Below are 18,003 nucleotides of genomic sequence, written 5' to 3' on the forward strand. Positions count from 1 at the left end.
CGTTCACTTTCACTTTGACTACAACGCTCAATCTAGGACGTCTTAGCTCAGCTAGCGTGACGTGAAATTAATTGTGTATCCGCTCGCTAGGCTGCTCTACCTTTCGTTCCCTTCTGTGCTCCTACTCCACTGTTGCGACAATACCCAGCAACGCACGTCAGCACATCAGCTTCCCACTTTACCTAAACATCTCGGCATCTTTCAACATGGCTCGTGTCAAAGTAGCACCAAAGAAGGCGTATGAAGAGCCTCGTATCGACTCAGGCGCAGCGCTCTCAGACCCTGCCGTACCCTCCGATGGACCCGCGCCGAATGGGTAAGCGTGTGTTCACAAGATACCAGACAGACCAAGCTAAGAATATCAATAGCACTCTCGTAATGCCCATCCTCCTAAAGACGGATTGGGACCTCGGTACTCCCAAGGCTCGCCTCCGTAGAAATGATCTCCAGCTGCGCCAACCGAAGGGCTTTCCCATTAAACCACTCAAGATCACACTCGACCGCGCTCGCAAAGAGGCAGCAATGAAGGCTCTAGCTAAGGATTGTGTCGATTCAGACTTTGAAGCCTACGAGGAGTTTGAAAAGGTTGGCGAGGTCAAGAAACAAATCGAGGTTGAAGGGAAAGATGATGATGAGGAAGCGGAAGATACAGCAGATGAAGAATTAGAGGGTTCCGTGTACGACAGTGCGGACGGCAGCGCGAATGACAGCGACGATTCCTACGAGCTTCCAGCTACCAGAGTTGTCACCGAGAAGTCTGCTGCGCTTGTCGACAGTCGCGGACGGACTCGAGCAGCTACAAATCGACGCAAGGCTCAAGAGGTATCTGATGCCACCTGTCAGACGAGCGTCTAAAATGAGATGGGGAGAACGCGACAGTGGACGAGAAGGAGCGCATACGAAATGATAAGCGGGCGATGAAGAAGTCAATTTGAGGCTCGAAGTCGCGTCTTGGGAAGTTCGCTGCATTGCGCGGCAGAACACGCATGTAGGCGATGTGGCTCGGATGTATCTCGGCATGTAAGCACTGGCGGACATCTTGGATGGGCTCGGCATCTTAGTAACCAATGATGTTACAGCAGGAGCAATTACCATATCAATGTGTCTTTAGTATTGTGCGATCTGTCAAAGCATTCACTGGAATGCAATGATGAGTGTGCCTTGCAAACGCCCTGCTTGGCGCGAATAGGCCGAAATCCGGCATCAAACGCTAACCGAATGCGGATCTCAAGCTTCGCAACCACGTGTGAGCGCGTATGCGAAACCCTGGGAGAGTCCGCTGCAGCCCCTCCATTACCCACACAGCTGCCTCCCCCAACTACTTGACGAGTGCTTCGCACCCCTTCCCGCTGTTGTCTCTTACTCACTTTTAAGCCCAACCCCACCATTCCGCCAACAACCCGTGGACACTTCAAGACCATTGCGATAGGAGCGGACGGTAGCTGTATCAGCGCGCTATCTTCTGCTTCTGTCAAAATGACCGCCGAAGCCCAGAAACTGCTTCTAAAAGAATGGGCCAAGGACACCGATCATCTCGTTGATGACAACAATTCACCCAAAGCCGAGTTCGCGCGCCTGGCAAAGGCAAAGGGATGGACCGGCGGGGATACCGAATGGTGTTATCACTGGAAAGCGTGTTTTGATGAGACATACACATGGGGAGTTCGTCGTAAGTTCAGCTCGCTCCGCTTGATGCGTCTTTGATGATGCGAGGAAGTTGGAAAGGCGGTGTCGAGGAAACCATTACTAATGCATGGCATCAGATAAGTCAACAACAGCCGATACGACTGTTCACAAGAACGTGACTGCTCAAGCTGGTGGAATCGATCTCACGGACCGCATGCGAAGTCTCTCTATTGGTTCCGATACCTCGTCTTTCTCGGTCATCTCACGTACGTCGGCGAATTCTTTCGAAAGTGTGAGGTCGATCAACAGCGACCAGTCACACGAAGCTGAAGGATTTTCCACCAGTCCAAAACATCCACCGAACACAGAAGTCTCGGATAGCACCGACTTACAAAACAGTGTACTATCTCTTGATACGGTCAAGTCCCTGGAGGAGATCTCTGGGGGCGTTGAGATCCCGGACACGGCTTCAGAACACAGCGATGCTGAGTCAGAGGCTTCATCGCTAGAGTTGGACGAAAAACCAGCGTGGAGTGAATACACCAACTTCGTGCACCGCCCAGATGCGTCCTTTCAGTCAGAGTTCGAACGTCTAGCTCGCACCAAAGGTTGGGTGGGACGTATCAAACGCCAGCACCTAGTCGAGCTGCTCACTAGCGAGGTTGAGTTCTACTGGGGTGCGGACGACGTTGACAAGCTTGAATACTACCAGTTCCTATGTCAGGAGATGGGCGTCAAGCAGATCCCTTTGACTATTACCCAGGCGAAGAACGTAAGCACATCATCTATGAGCCCACACAAAAGTACGCCGCTGACAATATATAGGCGCTTCGGCCTCTCAAAGTCAACCTTTACAGCGTTATCGACCACATGCGCAATCCCGAGATCAAGGTCATCACATACAAGACTATCCGCGAGCTTCGCCAAAGCGTCCGCAAGAAGGGCACCTTTCCGAGGCAATGTGCTAAGGCTGGTGAAGGCTGCATGGCCGCTTTGCTGTCCAAGTTGTAGTTGCATTGATCTATCTGGATTTCCAAGGGTAATCAGACATGCGTGTGGCTTCTCACATCTAGGCATTTCATGGTACATCTGATTCTGGGAACAAGATGGTGCTCGCGATGGTATGCAGCCTCTCGTTGGAGTGACGACCAAACGTCATAAACTCTGCACATGGCTACCGTTCTCCTCCAATCAATCGGAATAATTTTGAAAATTCATCTCGTTCTGCAGTGACAAAACGTTGTGTGTAGAAGCTTCTCGCATTTCTATCATGCCAATCACGTGCCTTCACCGTTCACCGATCTTGAGGTGTCGCTCAATCTTCACCGCTCACGCACTCTGTTAGTACGCTTTTGGTAGATATCTTGCCCTTCTTTTTGGTCCACCTCTTTGACTTCCTCTAAGTCACGACACACCCCGCAGCCGCCAGCGCAAGTGACTACGACAGCAACTCACCATGGCTTCGAAAGTAATCGCTTCAGATGCCCAGAAGTCGCTGTTTCGCAACTGGGCGCAGGACAGCGTCTTCATACTCGATACCCACGATTCTACCAAGCGCCAATTCTGTCTTCTAGCCAAGATGATGGGTTGGGTCGGCGGAGAAGAGACGTGGAATGACCACTGGCATGAGTGCTTCGGCGAGGTCTACATCTGGCGCGCTTTCGGTGAGTAGACAGTGTTTGACTTTACAACAAAACTGACAGATCCCAGATTCTCTGTCAACTTCCCATGAGGCAGATGCCAATGCTGTCCCCGATGATGCTACTGGTACTTCGGTGTCAAATGCTACGCCCACTCCAAGCGACAGTGGCGGCGTTCGTGCGAGCGACATCTGGTATCAGTTTGAGGGCTTCTTCCCCGACCATACGGCAAGTTTCAACAATGAGTTCTGGAGATTGTGCAAACACATGCGCTGGAGTCGTGAAGAGCGCCGCGAGGCCAGGATTGAGATCTTCGATGCCGATTGGGAAGCCCACATGGGCAGCGACCTGGGTAGCCTGGCTCGTTGGCAAGACTTCTGTCGCCTTTGCAGCCTCGATATAATCCCAGATAGTATTCCTGGCTGCATGGAAGTATGTTACTCTCCTCTTTGTCATGACACTCAGTTACTGACACGTATTCAGGTACTTGCGGAGGTTTTGGTCAACATCTACGATCTCCTTGACTCGCAGCGAACAGGCTCTGACGTGTTTGTCTTCCAAGATTTCAAGGAGTTCAGGAAATACACCTTAAATGGTCGCAGATATCCCCTTGACGAAGCGAAGGGAGACACATTCTTGCCCATCTTTCTCAAGGAAGTACTCTGAAGGCACAGGCATCAAGATGATTCGCTGCGGCCAGGCGAGAGTACCTAGCTCGTCACGCTGAAGTCTTATCATGGTTTGATCTACCCTTGACTTCGTACAAGAGAGATCGGAGGCTTTGTTACTTCAAGCGGTATTCTGAAGGGTCTCATCTACCTATGGAAGATTGTGCTATGCCGGATAATGTTCAGGGATCTTTCTTCCTAGGTAGAATTCAGTAGCTCTTCACGTTAACCCAGGGCTTCTATTTACTCTCTCTCCCTGCTATGCATATGCATACATGCGGCACAGTTGCTCCACCGTGCAGCAGGCACTCAATGCGATCGAGGCTCATTCGATGTTCAAACCCCAAAGCCACCACCCACATCATTGGAGCCTATGCAACTATGCCTGTAGAGAATACTGGCAGAATGTTCCAGCTCGTTGCCGACGTGGCGCCAGGGATCTCGGGTCTTCCACGTCCTCAATGGTCCGATTGTCTGCTCATCTCGGTTTGCTGCAGCTTCCCATATGCACCCACGTATCGATTTAAGGAGTCCTGGGTTATTTCCACCACCCTAGAACCTCACTTACCTTCCTAGACTATCCGCCATGTCCGGTCATCATACCGGCCGCGCCCGTGAGTAAAGTTTGTCGAAATCTTATGCTACACACTCTAACTGACCTGTTTAGACACCGCAGCCTCTGCTGCGAACCCAAACAGTTCAACTGCCCAGGATACAAGTCAGGCTGCCGTGTGGTTCCTGAAGTTTGCACTCTTCGCATGCGACACAAGCGCCAGCACCAGGAGTAACTTCGATCGTCTCGCCTCAAAGCGCAACTGGGGTGATAAACTCCGAAGAAAGCAGTGGACCAGTTTGCAGGCAGTCTTAGCGGCGTCAAACCATGCTGACGCGGACGATAATGTTGATACCGACACCCCAAACCAGGGCGGCGCATGGTTCCAGCAGTTCGACAATTTCGTACACGATCCAACGGTCGGAATCAGGAGCAATTTCGAGCGTCTAGCAGCACAACGCAGCTGGGGCAACAGACTGAAACAGAGGCGTTGGGCTGAATGCCAGGAGGAGGAATTCGGCTATGCATATGGAACGAATACAACAAAGCTAGAGATCTGGCAGAGGCTATGTCGTGAGGTGCACATCAGCGATCCACCAGACAGTATAACACAGTGTAGACAGGTAAGGAGAGTTGCAAGCGATGCAAAGTCTGCTGCTAACCGTGATGAGGTGCTTGGCAGCCGGAACGTCCTGGTGAATTTGATCAACCTTATTGACCATCGTAACATCGGTGTGGAGGTGATCCGATTCAAAAGCTACTCCAAGTTCCGAGCGTACACCACATTGCCGGGCAATATGTTTCCGCTGAAGAAGGCCAAGGAAGATGGCTTCATCAGGGCGTTGTTAAGGAAGTTGTGATCGAGGCCGGAGGAATCCGCGTGGGCCGTAATTGCACTTGCAAACAGAAGCAATATCAGGGGTTACAACACCAGATCCGTGCAACGGGAAAATGGGACTAAAAGATAGTTGCTTATTTGTATGAGTCAGCCGCCGCTTGGCGACACGTAAACATTGTATTTACACTTTCCAGCCGTTTCTTTTCTTGGTGTGCACAACAGTCCCAACGTCGCTCTTGGTTAGTGTAGCGCGTACTCCGGAAACCACCTGGGCACTATTGGCGACTGCCGCAGTTCCGTGCACTACTGACCCTGCAAGATGGTTCGCGGAAGTCGCGCTAGTGAGTAGCGTACATAAACAAGCAATAGCGATATGCTCACATTGAACAGAGGGAGGCGTCTCTATTGTATCTGAAGCTGTAGCAACTGCCTCTGCTTCCTCGAGCGACCGTAGCACTCCTCCTCCAAGCGACGACGGTTCCTCTGATGAAGTTCGTGACTACTTCTCGCAAGAGAAGTTTAATGGATTTGTCCCAGATCCCGAGGACGATCTCATAGCGAAACTCAGCAAGCTTTCGATCCACCAAGGTTGGTCCAAGAACGAAGCGAAGCGTCGTCGCGCGGAGGTTGTTGAGTTCGAGGTGTCTCGACACTACGGCCGTGACAAGTCGAAACTGGAAAACTGGCAGAAGCTGTGTCGTGATGTCAAGATCGAGCCTACGCCGCCTTCTATAACACAGTGCAAAAAGGTTACACTTTTTTTCCCGGTCGCATAGCTCTGCTGACGTATCCTCGTAGGCTCTTTCACGCGTCTATGTCAACATCTTCAACATCCTGGACCATCTAGACAACCCCGAGCGCTACGATGTCATTGTCTTCAAGAACTACAAGCTCTTCCGTGCATATACGCTGAAGAGCCGCATCTTCCCTCTGGATCTGGCTAAGGAGGACGGCTTTGTCAAGGCTCTGCTTCGCCCCCTCTACATGAAGAGGAAGTAGTAGCAGCATTGGCGCTTCAGGAAACTGGGATGCAATGGGTATTTGGATTGTTGGATGGAGTTCTTGGTGGCCTTGTAATGCTTCTTTCTTGACTCGTTTTCGTCTGGGTGGCGTGAGTGGGGATGTAAGCAAAGGCGCGGCTATCCGGCTGCGAGGGCGCAGGTGACCTGGACACCATCCTTGATGGGATTGCACGTCCACGCAGTAGTTAGAGTCGCTGATCTAAACGATGTTGGTGTAATATGTTTGGAGACGCATGTGAAGTCAGGACTAGTAGGCGAGATGTTCGGAGGCCTTGCCCGTCACAGCCGTAGTGCAGCTTAGCGAGGCCTAAACAAAGCTCACCCCGTGGTATCCCCCGCTCTGCACAACTCACCCGTATCGTCGATCTGCTGGTATATCCCTCAAGGCAAACAACCTTCACCATGCGCTGCCGGTCGCGCTTACCCCAGGCGGCGAAGGCAATGTGGCCTTGCGCGCCCCTCCATCCCCCGTAGAAGCTGCAACGAACAACTCAGCAACCCTCGCGACCAAACACGAATCCCAACGCATACGATGCAGCAGGAGAATGAGCGCATGAAGCTCAAAGATGGCCGCACCCTCTCCTACGCCATCTACGGCAGCCCGATGCCACAGAAGACGATAGTCTTCATGCATGGCTGCCAATCCTCGCGCTACGAAGGCAAGCTATGGCACTCGGCCTGCGCCCTACACAACGTCCGCATCATCGCGCCCGACCGTCCTGGCAGCGGCCAGTCGACCTTCCAGATCAATCGTCGCATCCTCGACTGGCCTACCGACGTGCTCGCCCTGGCAGATCACCTCAAGATCCACAACTTCTACGTACTGGGCGTATCGGGAGGCGCGCCCTATGCACTGGCTTGCGTCAAGGAGGTGTCGAGGGACCGTCTGCTGGGAGCCAGCATCGTCAGCGGTCTCTATCCAGTCAAGTTCGGCACAGCTGGCATGTTGCTGCCTTCGCGCATCGTCCTCTGGGCAGCGCCGTGGGTCAACGGGCTGACCACCACGCTGTTCGAGAGCACCATCGGTAAGCCAAGTCGCGATGACGACCCGAAAGTCCTCGAGGACATCATTGCCAAGGAGATCCGGAGCCGTCACCCCGCCGACCAAGAAGCTATCCACGACACCACCAACTGGCCCATCTACGTAGCCATGACTAGAGAATCGTTCCACCAGGGAAGCGAAGGCGCAAGCTGGGAAGCCAAATTGAGCGGCAGCGACTGGGGCTTTGAGCTTGGACATCTATACGTTGGAGAGAATGGAGTACCGCTTACCTTGTGGCATGGTCAGGACGACCAGAACTGTCCCGTCGCCATGGCTCACAAGGCCAGAGACCTGTTGCCCGGAAGCGTATTGCACTTGAAGGGTGGTGAAGGTCCCATGAGCTATATACACCGGAATGCTGACAACATCCTGGACGATCTCATGGACGAGGCGGAGAGCGAGGAGTACATGATGATCGGTGCTGCCTAACTGCGCTGGTAGATACGATGCTGGCTCTGGACTTGGTTTCTTCTTAAGTTCGTCCAACCAGGCTTTGGTCCACATGTCAGAACCACCATCAAACCCATAGTCAACAGATCACCACTTCACATTTGATTTTCGATGGCCAGCTCAAGTAATCGAGATTGCGTGATAATCGTGCGTTTGAAATTAAGGTACTATGCGCCACGCGTGCAGCGCGGTCTAAATGGTATCCAGCGAATGTAGTAAGAATGGTATCATGCAGCAAGAAAAAGATCCAAAACCCATCAGTCGTAAGAAACAGCCCGCCCTTCTGCCGTCGCCCTATAATTTGCTGAAATTCCGCGTGATCATGACGACGACACCCGCAACAATCTTGAACGCTATCTTCAGTATGAACACCACGGCCTTGAACGCAAACGTCAACACCGTTATGACTGTACGTGCGACCAGCGGTAGTTTGCTTTCGTCATCAGCATTCGCTTTCTTCGCCTTCTTCTCCGATTTTGTGGCTTTCGCTTTCGTATGCTTGTCTTGTCCGTACCACTCGCCCAACTCAATGTCCTTGTCGAAACTTCCCATCGCACTATCGCTACGAGTTGTTGTACTTTTCAGGCTAGAAGCAAACTTCTTCAGTCCTTTACCCGAGAGTGGCGGGCGCGACTTCCCACCGATGCCCTGGAAGCCCTCGACAAAAGAGTCTTTGAAGGCTTTTGCTGTGTCTTCCTTCTGGTGGTTCAGGGTGAAGCTTGGTGGTGGTGGCTCGAAGTTTTCTTGGCTTCGATTGCGTGTTTTGCGGCCGCGTGTAGCTTCCGCTACTGCGACTGCCAGAAGCGTTGATGTAAGAACATCAACCAAGAAGGGATTGCCAAAACGTGTCAGGGCACCAAGGTTGAGAATGAGAGCGTCGTTTGCGAAGTCAAGACGTGCGAGCATGGCATCATCGGCAGTAGCGTCGGTGGTCGTAGGAAGTTGGCCAACAGACATCTCAGAAGGTGTCATAGATACTGGTCTCGTGCCATCGAATCGCGGAGGTGGTGGTAGCGGAGAGAACGCGTTTGTCCGGGGGGTCGTTGGAGAGAGAACGTATGGGTTTAGCACAGTGATGCAGGCTGGCTTGCGTCCGGTACTTTGTGGTGTCATGGGCATGTTATGCCCGTAAAACGCCGTGATGGGTCTCGTCGAAGGAGCATTGATGACAGAACAGTCACCTTCCAGGGAGATGGGGAAGGTGCCCAATGTTGGATGATGGAGCTGATATGAACCCTCCGATGGCATATGTTGCGCCCAAGGATTTGCTTGTTGTTGAGGGTTGTCCCTCGTCCAGGCAAGAGCGCAGCACTCACGTTGCGCAGTACCAGCTAGAACATCTTCAGCCAGACGCTGTGCGGCGGGCGACTGAGCGCCCGGGTCTGAAAGCGCAATACGCGAGGCAGCAGGAGAGTTAGCAGCAGCATCAAGCGCCTGAAGAGCGGCCAGCTTTGGGTATATGCTAGTAAGAAGGGTGGTATCCTCTTGCTGTTGTGGGCTAAACGCTCCATTGTCTAGTGACGGAGGCGCGATAAGATCGAGATGAGCAATAGGTAAGACTCGCGGCTGGGTGGGGTGATGTCGTTGAATGAGCAGCTCGTTCATGATGCTGGGTACTTCGTGGTTACCTGCAAGGTTTGACTGTGCTACAGAGTAGAACGGTAACGATGGCGTTGTACCAAAGGTGACTGTCGGGTTTGAGGCTGTTGCTCGATGCATTCGCAGGGTATACATCTGCACACTGGGCTGTTCTTGTCCATTAGTGGCTAGCCATAGATTGTCAAGAAGGTTGGATGGCGTGAAGAAGGGCTTTGGTGGTGGAGGAGCTGTCGAGCCGCTCGAGCGAACGTTGTTGTGAGGAATATACGACTCGGAAGAGTAGGGTGAACGACTGATCTGGGTTCGAGGTATCTGTGTGGGCGACGCTTGGGTTGGCTGATATGGTTGACGTCCAAGAGGGACTGTGGGATCATAAACTGGGAACATTGACCGCATCGGAATCTCTTCTTGCGGTGACATGCATCTTGTAGCAGAGCTATTTGCTCGGACCAGAGTCTGAGCCTCGGAGAAAGCTGGTGAAATCGCGCGAGCAGGATCTGGGCTGGCGGTGCGTTGCTGGTCGTCGATTTGATCATGGCCATGACGTTCTTGTACACGGTAAAAGCTTTCTTGCCGTCCAAGTTGTGGGGACGCAGTTTGCTGAGGCGGTGGTTCAAAGTATGGCCGACTCGTTGTATTTGACATTGGCGTTGTCGTAGCCTGTGGACTGGGGATATGTGCTCTTGGCGGGGCCGCGATGGCCGGCGGGGGCGCCATTGGGTTGGAGGGTGATACTGGCACAGAGTTGACTTGGATGAGAAGTCCGTGGAGATCAACAGGTGTTTTGGCGCTTACGGCACTCTCTGTTGCTAATGGTTCTTGACTGGCTGGCTTTGGGTGAGGAGATGGTCGCGGACTGGGACTCGTCTGTCTTGGAGCACGAGGAGGAGGAAATAATTGGAATGCTGGTCCAGCCATAATGAGTGCTTGCTATCCTACTCTTTTGATAAATGGTACCCCGAAATAAGTGGCGGGACCAAACAACAGATACCGGCTGTGTAGAGAAGAGAACAAAGACTGAGAACAGCAACACCGGGAGTACGACGTCTCGGGTAATCTGGGGATAACGACTATAAGACGAGCATTCTGCGAGGCACTCCGAGCCATCGGAAGAGCCGTGGCATGCAGCCAGGGCAATAGCGGTACAAAGACGACTTCCCATGCAGGAAAACCCTCTTCTCAGCCAGGTGGTGGTCAGATGGGCCCAATCAAGATGTGTGTAAGGCTCGGCGCTACTCAGAATTGATGAGCGGCGGTTATATTTTGGGTGGTTGGCTGCTGGTTGCTGTAAGCGCCAACGCTGTTCACTCGCTACACTCCCCGCCGCACTAGCTTGAGATGTGAGAATGCCTGCATCTGGCGATGATTGGTAGACGGTATGTGCCTGCCCTGCGTCGGGGTAGCATATGCATGTGACAAGTGGCCAGTCCGGCGGCCCGCTGCGAGTCGTCGATCTATTTCGAGCGCTCAAAACCTTTGCCAACATGCCACTTTCGGTGTGCATCATGAATGCTGTGGGAGGGATGTCTGTTGTCGTACCTGCCCTTTGACAGCACGAAAGTCAGGGCGTGATTCTTCATTATTCTTGTAGCCGGAATTGAAGTAATGAATATATTTTCATAGTTTCGCGGGCTTTGATCATGCAGCGCTGGCGGATGAAGGTCTGTTCTGGCGTAACAGCGTTTAGTGGGGAGGGGGCTTGAAGCCACCAAGCTTTCGGCGGTAAGAGGGCTCGCACGCTGCAGAGTCGCGGTGCACGCAGCCGCCCTAGCACCAAGACAACTCTGGCTCAGGCATCGCACTGGCAGCTTATCGCACAATTTACCAGGACGCAAACTGTGCAAGATGGCCTGACTACAAGACTTGGTCGCTGGGTAATGTGCTGAGTTACCCGAACTAAGGCCGAGCTTCCAACGGAGCTGTGGCTGCCCAGCTGTGGTGGTAAGCGTCCAAGGGCTTGGTGGTCGAAAGACGATGGCGGGGTCAGGTCATTCTTGTTAAGAATAGGCAGGGCAATATGCATTAGATGAAGCAATCAGCGGGTATCACGTCGCTGCAGTGGCCGGGCATGCAGCTCGCGACAACGCGCAGCGAAGATGCGGGACGCGCGCTAGGCTTATCGATAAGCGAGATGTGCAGCCGAGAAAAAGTTGGGCCTTCGTCATGGCGCACGACAGTCACGCGAAGCCAGCCATAGCCACGATGCCGTCAGAATTAGAAGAGGTAGGAAGCCAAGTACTCGAGACTTTGGTGTTCATCGTCAGCTAATACTTCGCTTCCAGCTTGTGGAATTCCTGCACCACGGCAACACGCAGATCAGGCAGACTGGTCAGACGAGCCCCTCCACCCCACCACCGAACACAGCTCACACTATGCAGCGGCCGACCACCTTGTCGGATACTCACAGGCGAACGTCTGCCTATGGAAGCGCAACCAACTAGAGCCTATTAGGGACCTGAAGCTACTCGTCAAGGACTATGCGCCCATAGCGAAGAACGCCCTGACCATCCTCATCAATGTCTCCGCCGACGCCGAGGTCCAGAAGGCGCTGGCAAAGGACGATGACTTCCTCGAAACGCTCTTGTCGCGGATAACCGTATGTCAGTTCCCCCTGTATACAGCCAAGGACTGTCAAGGGCTGACTTGCTGCAGAACTCAAAAGAGCCCAACGCCAACGAGATCGCAATGCTCCTCGCCAACATGGCAAAGGACGACTCGCTACAGCGCGTCTTAGAGTTGAAGCGCGACATACCAAAAGAACTGTCCAAGTCAACGTGGGCTATGGATCAGCTCATGGACTGCTTCGTCAAGGGCGCAGAGGGCGCGTATAACAAGAACGCAGATTTCGACTACCTTTCGTACTTCTTCGCCGATCTAGCCAAGTTTCCCAAGGGTCGCGAATACCTCACCACACCGCAAGAGCACGACGATAACGTAATCCCCATCACCAAGATCCAGGTCTTCACAGACCACGCCTCGCACATCCGCCGTCTTGGCGTAGCTTCGGCGATTAAGAACGTCGCTTTCCACGTCCCTTCGCATCCCGTGCTACTATCGAATCTATCGCCAGACCCGAATCTCCCACCTCCATCTATCGGTGCAAACCTACTTCCATACATCCTCCTACCCCTCATGGGCCCAGAAGAGTACGCAGATGACGACACAGAGGGCATGCTGGATGAGCTACAACTCCTTGAGCCGGACAAGGAGCGCGAGAAGGATCACGAGATCATCAAGACTCATCTTGAGACGCTGCTTTTACTGAGTACAACGCAAGAAAGCAGAGAGGTGCTGAGGCGCGTCAAAGTCTACCCGATTGTCAGAGAGTGCCACATGCATGTCGATGACGAATCAGTCCAAGAAGCATGTGACCGTGTGGTCCAGGTCATCATGCGTAAAGAAGAAGGCGAAGAGGAGGATATACCAGACATGGCTAGTGCAGGTGGTAGCGGGAAGCTGATGGAATTGGAAAATGCCGAAGACGATGAAGACGAGAAGATTGTTGACATTGTCTAGACGGGAGATGCATATGCGACGCAATACCAACAATATTCTCAAGTCGCAAAACCGTAGTCATGCCCTACATCCAGATAGCGTGGTAGATCTGATTGGCGGTGATACCGGGGATAACAGCCTCGCTCAAAACTGTTCTCGGCTCCTCAATTATGGATCTTTGCCAAACTTGGTCGAAATAGGAAGGATCCCGTCATCGATTCTCAGTACCTCGATTCTTCTGCATCTCATCTGCTTTACTTCTACATTCTTATTTCTGTACCACGCTTCGCGCCGCTACTGTTTGTACCGTCATTCCTTGTTGGATAGCTTATTTGAAGTACATTATGTGTGTGACGTAAGTCGAATTATGTCAACGGTCGACTTAAAAGATGGCGGGGGCCGAGATATGGTACCAGCCACCGACGAAAGTGCAGTGCAGACAGCAGCCTCATCACCAACGGGTCGTCCACCACGAAAAGGAATAGAGCGGAATACAGGCATAATAGAGCAGGAAGAAGAGAAGCAGTCAATATGGAGAAGAATTTACACAATCTTGACGTGGACGCCGCCGAACTGTCGCTGGGATCCGGATAAACCACCGCAATTCTCTATGAGCAGTACGTCTTTATGCGAAATTTCATGTCATAGTTCGGTTTGAACAAAGCCAACCTCACGATGCAGCTCCTCAGAGCTCTCCTCGATGAACACCATGCAGGATTCCAGCTGATTACCATCATCCCAGTGAACGTTCTATTCGCCTTTGCCGCGGGCTTTACAGTCGCAAACCTTTACTACAACCACCCCATCCTCAATCTACTAGCTGCAGACTTCGGCGTGCGCTATGAGCAAGTCGCACAGATTCCTACTGTGATGCAAGCTGGCTATGCCGCTGGACTACTCTTTCTGTGCCCGTTGGGGGACTTGTTACCTCGACGGCCGTTCGTATGTGGCTTGGTAGGGTTCACTGCGACATTGTGGTATGTCACGTCGAAATCCGAGGCATGCTGAAAGGAGATTACTGACGATAGGACAGGCTAGGACTATGTCTGACGTCCGACCTCGGAACTTTCACAGCCATATCCTTCATCGTAGCGGTGACAACAGTAACCCCACAACTCATGCTCCCACTTGTGGGGGATCTAGCTCCTCCGTCACGTCGCGCAGCAGCCCTGTCCATCGTTGTCTCCGGCCTCATGCTCGGCGTGCTCGTTGCCCGCGTCCTTTCCGGAACGATATCGAACTTTGTTACCTGGCGCGCAGTATACTGGATGGCATTTGCCCTCCAGTACATCATTTTCGTTCTCCTCTGGCTCTTCATGCCAGATTACCCAGCGACCAACCCCGGCATGAATTACTTTCGAATCCTACTCGACATTGTCAAGATGCTGTTCCGCCACCCCGTCCTCGTCCAAGCATGTCTAGCAGGTCTCTTCTGCTCAGCGCCTTTTACATCGTTCTGGACAACGCTGACGTTCCTCCTCGCCGGCGATCCCTACAACTATTCTTCCCTGACAATCGGTCTTTTCGGTTTGATAGGAATAGCGGGCATGCTCATCTCCCCCATCTACGCACGTACAGTTACCGACCGCTTCGTACCACATTTCTCCGTGCTTTTTGGCCTCACATGCTCTCTCATTGGTATATGTCTCGGCACCTATACTGGAACCTTTACGGTCGCAGGTCCCGTCCTTCAAGCCCTATTGATGGATCTCGGCAACCAGACTGCGCAGATCGCGAATCGTTCTAGCATCTACTCAGTCGAGCCTAAGCGGCGCAACGGAGTGAACACTGCTTTCATGGTTGCTACGTTTTGCGGTCAACTCATCGGTACGGCGGCCGGGAACCATATTTATGCTGCTGCGGGTTGGATTGGGAGCGGGAGTGCTAGCGTAGGTTTTATCTCCGCAGCGCTTCTTGTCATCATTGCTAGGGGTCCATGGGAAGAGAGGTGGGTTGGGTGGAGGGGTGGCTGGAGCATGATCAAGAAGGACAAGGATAGTGCTGATGGCAAGACGGCGGATAAAGAAATGCATGGGAGAAATGTGGCGAAAGATGAAGAAGTGGGCGTTGATGCTAATGAGAAGGTATTAGCGGAAGTTGCTGCAGAAGAGGGGCACGAGAGTCCGTTGAGAGACGGCGATGGCAGTGAGAAGTGTATTGAAGAAGGTGGGGTTAGAGAGTCAAAAGCATGAGTTTTGGTAGAGGATTTGAGTTTATGCATAATGATAGTATAGCCTCAACGGCGTATCACAGAACGCTACATGCATAGAGTAATCCATGTTCTGCGATTCATGTATTATGTACTGATAAACCCGAGCAAGTAGTGCCCGAGTATCTCCTCATTACTAGCCTTTGCCCTCGTCCCCTACGCTAATGCAATTTACCAAGGGACCGGCTGGATATCGCATTCGCTCTCATGTTGACCACGTGCGGTCTCAGACTACGCAGGTTTCGGTGCGTTTGACGCATTCATGAATGCGTTAATGTGCTCCTCGGAGGGCATCTTCTCCAGAGGGGTAAGCCAGCTCTTGGCCTTGTCGAAGCTAGACACCGCCTTGACGAGCTTGATGAAGACCTGCGTGTTGGTCTTGTCAACACGACCCTTGAACTTGACAATGAGATTCTGAATGTTCATGCCTTGGGGTGGCAACGATTCGTAAATCTCCTTGGCAGATGGTAGGGAAGGCCGTGATGAGGCTGCAGAAGGACTACCTGCGCGGCTGCCACTGGCTGTAGGACTGCCTGCACGGCTAGCACCAGGAGTGCCGCTCGGAGAAGCGCCAATCATGATGCGGTTTTTGTCCTTCTTATCCTTCTTCCGCTTCTTGCCGGCGTCAGTCATCTCGCTGTCGCTACCAGACCCTGCGCCCTTGAGATTAGCAAGGGACGACTTCCGGGATCCATCAGCCAGCTTGTCATGCTTCTTCTTGTGCTTCTTGCGCGAGGACTCGTTGCCGCTAGCTTCTGAGAGGTTGGGTGAGCCTGGCCTCTTCTTGCTCTTGCTCTCGCCAGACTTGTGGTTCCCCGAGGGGGTATTGGTGCCCTTGGTAGATGCACCAGAGGGGACGTTACCAGCTTCCGGTGCCTTGCCATTCTGCTCGGCTGCCTTCTTCTCTGCCTCTTCCTTGGCCTGTTGACGCTCCGTCTCGGAGTCGGTGTCGGACTCACTTTCGGTGATGTACGGGTTCTCTGGATCGCTGTCGAGGTAGTCATATTGTTTTTCGCGTTTGACTAGGGCTTTTCGGGTGCCCTTTTCCTGGATCCTCCTCTCCTCAGCCTCCTTCCGCTCTTGTTCTTCCTTGATCGCAATGGCAAGTTCATCGGGGCGATCCCATAGAGCAGCCTGCAGTTGGTCTCGCTTGAGCTTTTCTGCGGCTTCTTTGACGTCCTGCTCTTCACCTTCAAAGAGACCATTCAGACCCTCTTCGTCGTCGGCAAAGTCTTCCTCAAGGTTAAAGTCGATGTCGTCCGCGTCAGCTTCGCGCTTAACAAATCCGGTTGCGTCGTCGTCGGGGCGCTCGCGCTTGATCCTGCCTTCGTCGTCTGCACCGCCGCCGACACGGGTACGGACTCCACTCCACATCTTCGCATTGTTCTCTGCGTTGACACGCTGCTTCTGACGCTCTTCGAGTTCGGCGAAAAATTTGGGTCCGCCGCCTCTCTCAACTTTGGCCAGAATCTTATCGAGATCATCGCCGCCAGTCTTGACCTTGCCCTTGACGTTGAACCGATACCAGCGCTCCATAGGGGCCATCTGAATTGCTGTACTGGGGTCGCCGGGGCGGGTGGTCGACAGCATGACATGTGTTTCTGACAGCTCCGACTCGTAGGTGCCGACCCACGTCTGTTTGTTCTCGAAGTCCTCTAAATGCCATGGCAGCGTCTCCTCGTATCGCAGAAGTTGTCGCTTCTTTGCCTCTGGAGTATCATCGGGCCGGTACTTCTGCTCCGTCTTCTTGTGGAAGGCAGGTGGCTTCTTCATGCCAGTAGGGGCGATCTTGGCTTGGTTCTCCTCGCGAACCTTGCGACGCTCCTCCTTCTGCAGCTCGATGCGCTCCCGCTCCTTCATTTCTTCCATGTCCTCCTTCGTGTCTTCCTCTTCGTACGTGGAGCCCATACCGCTTGGAGGCGCGCGGGGATCTCGGCGGTGGAGCTTGATGGGCGTCTTGAACTGGTTGTCGTCGGTGATGTCGACGTGCGTCTTGCTCTGCAGACGCATGACATGGTGTCGCAGCTCTTTCAAGTCCTTGCGGCTTACGATAAGTGGGAAGCTGCTGGCGCCTTGAGCAATGAACTCATGTCGCAACGCGTCTTTGGACTGCGTGCCATCGCTTGCGGGCCCGGCGACGGGCTTCTTGGCCTCGTTCATTTGCGACAACGAGACCATGGGCCTCGTGATGTTCTGTAGTGGGCGGCGGGGCTTGCGCAGGACATCGGCCTGCGGACGTGGGCGACGGCGACGAACAGGCGGCTGCTGGCCATTGGCGGCGACGGGCGCAGCGGGCGCGCTGGCGGGCGGCGGGTTCCCGTTCATGTTGCCGTTCATGTCGGAGGCAGCGGTGGGATGGGGGCACGAGCGAGAGGCGATGGGCAGACGATAGTGAGGGTGGGGAGACGCAGTCACCTTTGTCCCAGGGAGTTCCTTCAACTTCGGCCTGTGTCGCGCGCGAACGTCACAGCTCCACGCTAGTGTCTTAGCGCGCCAAGCCCGTTTCCAGCGAAGGCCGTCTCCGCCTTCCCAAACAGTGCCACCACTCAGCGACTGCCCGATCCAGTTCGTCATCGCTTCCACGGTTGCTGCGCCAGGAATGAGCCACCATAGGAATCGCGCACTTCCAGCAATCCCTTGCACAAGAGCCACCGTGGACGTTTAATCCAAATCCTTCCGAGGCCTGATCGCTTTGACTAGACAAGACATTCACCCATGGTTGCCTGGTGTGAATAGTCTTCCTATAAGATCCATCAACTGGGGCCTCCAATCGCTTCCTCCCATAGTAATCGCCAGAACTGCCACGCGCCACACCAACCAAAGTCATAGGAAACATCCACAACTTAAAAAGCCAGAATCAC

At 53.3% G+C, this 18,003-nt stretch overlaps 10 protein-coding genes across 10 annotated transcripts; 8 read left to right on the forward strand and 2 right to left on the reverse strand.

Moving 5' to 3' along the window:
• Window positions 1–206: 206 nt before the first annotated feature.
• J4E78_002208 (uncharacterized protein) lies at window positions 207–855 on the forward strand (the record flags this gene model as incomplete). Its single annotated transcript, XM_049362856.1, has 2 exons — window positions 207–316; window positions 369–855. The coding sequence occupies 2 exons, from the start codon at window positions 207–209 to the stop codon at window positions 853–855; spliced, it is 597 nt and encodes a 198-aa protein (XP_049225448.1).
• A 621-nt stretch (window positions 856–1,476) lies between these two features.
• On the forward strand, window positions 1,477–2,637 carry J4E78_002209 (uncharacterized protein; the record flags this gene model as incomplete). The annotated part of the gene is made up of 4 exons (XM_049362857.1): window positions 1,477–1,618; window positions 1,779–1,892; window positions 1,995–2,398; window positions 2,452–2,637. The coding sequence occupies 4 exons, from the start codon at window positions 1,477–1,479 to the stop codon at window positions 2,635–2,637; spliced, it is 846 nt and encodes a 281-aa protein (XP_049225449.1).
• Window positions 2,638–3,082: 445 nt separating this feature from the next.
• J4E78_002210 (uncharacterized protein) lies at window positions 3,083–3,932 on the forward strand (the record flags this gene model as incomplete). The annotated part of the gene is made up of 3 exons (XM_049362858.1): window positions 3,083–3,290; window positions 3,337–3,698; window positions 3,750–3,932. 3 exons carry the CDS (start codon window positions 3,083–3,085, stop codon window positions 3,930–3,932), a joined length of 753 nt encoding a protein of 250 aa, XP_049225450.1.
• Window positions 3,933–4,520: 588 nt separating this feature from the next.
• J4E78_002211 (uncharacterized protein) lies at window positions 4,521–5,347 on the forward strand (the record flags this gene model as incomplete). Its single annotated transcript, XM_049362859.1, has 2 exons — window positions 4,521–4,548; window positions 4,602–5,347. 2 exons carry the CDS (start codon window positions 4,521–4,523, stop codon window positions 5,345–5,347), a joined length of 774 nt encoding a protein of 257 aa, XP_049225451.1.
• Window positions 5,348–5,644: 297 nt separating this feature from the next.
• J4E78_002212 (uncharacterized protein) lies at window positions 5,645–6,324 on the forward strand (the record flags this gene model as incomplete). Its single annotated transcript, XM_049362860.1, has 3 exons — window positions 5,645–5,647; window positions 5,718–6,074; window positions 6,124–6,324. 3 exons carry the CDS (start codon window positions 5,645–5,647, stop codon window positions 6,322–6,324), a joined length of 561 nt encoding a protein of 186 aa, XP_049225452.1.
• Window positions 6,325–6,879: 555 nt separating this feature from the next.
• On the forward strand, window positions 6,880–7,818 carry J4E78_002213 (uncharacterized protein; the record flags this gene model as incomplete). The annotated part of the gene is made up of 1 exon (XM_049362861.1): window positions 6,880–7,818. The coding sequence occupies one exon, from the start codon at window positions 6,880–6,882 to the stop codon at window positions 7,816–7,818; it is 939 nt and encodes a 312-aa protein (XP_049225453.1).
• Window positions 7,819–8,133: 315 nt separating this feature from the next.
• On the reverse strand, window positions 8,134–9,558 carry J4E78_002214 (uncharacterized protein; the record flags this gene model as incomplete). Its single annotated transcript, XM_049362862.1, has 1 exon — window positions 8,134–9,558. The coding sequence occupies one exon, from the start codon at window positions 9,556–9,558 to the stop codon at window positions 8,134–8,136; it is 1,425 nt and encodes a 474-aa protein (XP_049225454.1).
• Window positions 9,559–11,640: 2,082 nt separating this feature from the next.
• On the forward strand, window positions 11,641–12,954 carry J4E78_002215 (uncharacterized protein; the record flags this gene model as incomplete). Its single annotated transcript, XM_049362863.1, has 4 exons — window positions 11,641–11,661; window positions 11,721–11,766; window positions 11,817–12,034; window positions 12,091–12,954. 4 exons carry the CDS (start codon window positions 11,641–11,643, stop codon window positions 12,952–12,954), a joined length of 1,149 nt encoding a protein of 382 aa, XP_049225455.1.
• Window positions 12,955–13,608: 654 nt separating this feature from the next.
• Window positions 13,609–15,125, forward strand: J4E78_002216 (uncharacterized protein; the record flags this gene model as incomplete). The annotated part of the gene is made up of 2 exons (XM_049362864.1): window positions 13,609–13,910; window positions 13,967–15,125. The coding sequence occupies 2 exons, from the start codon at window positions 13,609–13,611 to the stop codon at window positions 15,123–15,125; spliced, it is 1,461 nt and encodes a 486-aa protein (XP_049225456.1).
• Window positions 15,126–15,373: 248 nt separating this feature from the next.
• J4E78_002217 (uncharacterized protein) lies at window positions 15,374–17,479 on the reverse strand (the record flags this gene model as incomplete). The annotated part of the gene is made up of 1 exon (XM_049362865.1): window positions 15,374–17,479. One exon carries the CDS (start codon window positions 17,477–17,479, stop codon window positions 15,374–15,376), a length of 2,106 nt encoding a protein of 701 aa, XP_049225457.1.
• Between the last annotated feature and the right edge of the window lie 524 nt (window positions 17,480–18,003).

Source organism: Alternaria triticimaculans (genome assembly GCF_023758025.1).
Source record: "Alternaria triticimaculans strain BMP 0046 chromosome Unknown scaffold_2, whole genome shotgun sequence".
NCBI classification, from domain to species: Eukaryota; Fungi; Ascomycota; class Dothideomycetes; order Pleosporales; family Pleosporaceae; genus Alternaria; species Alternaria triticimaculans.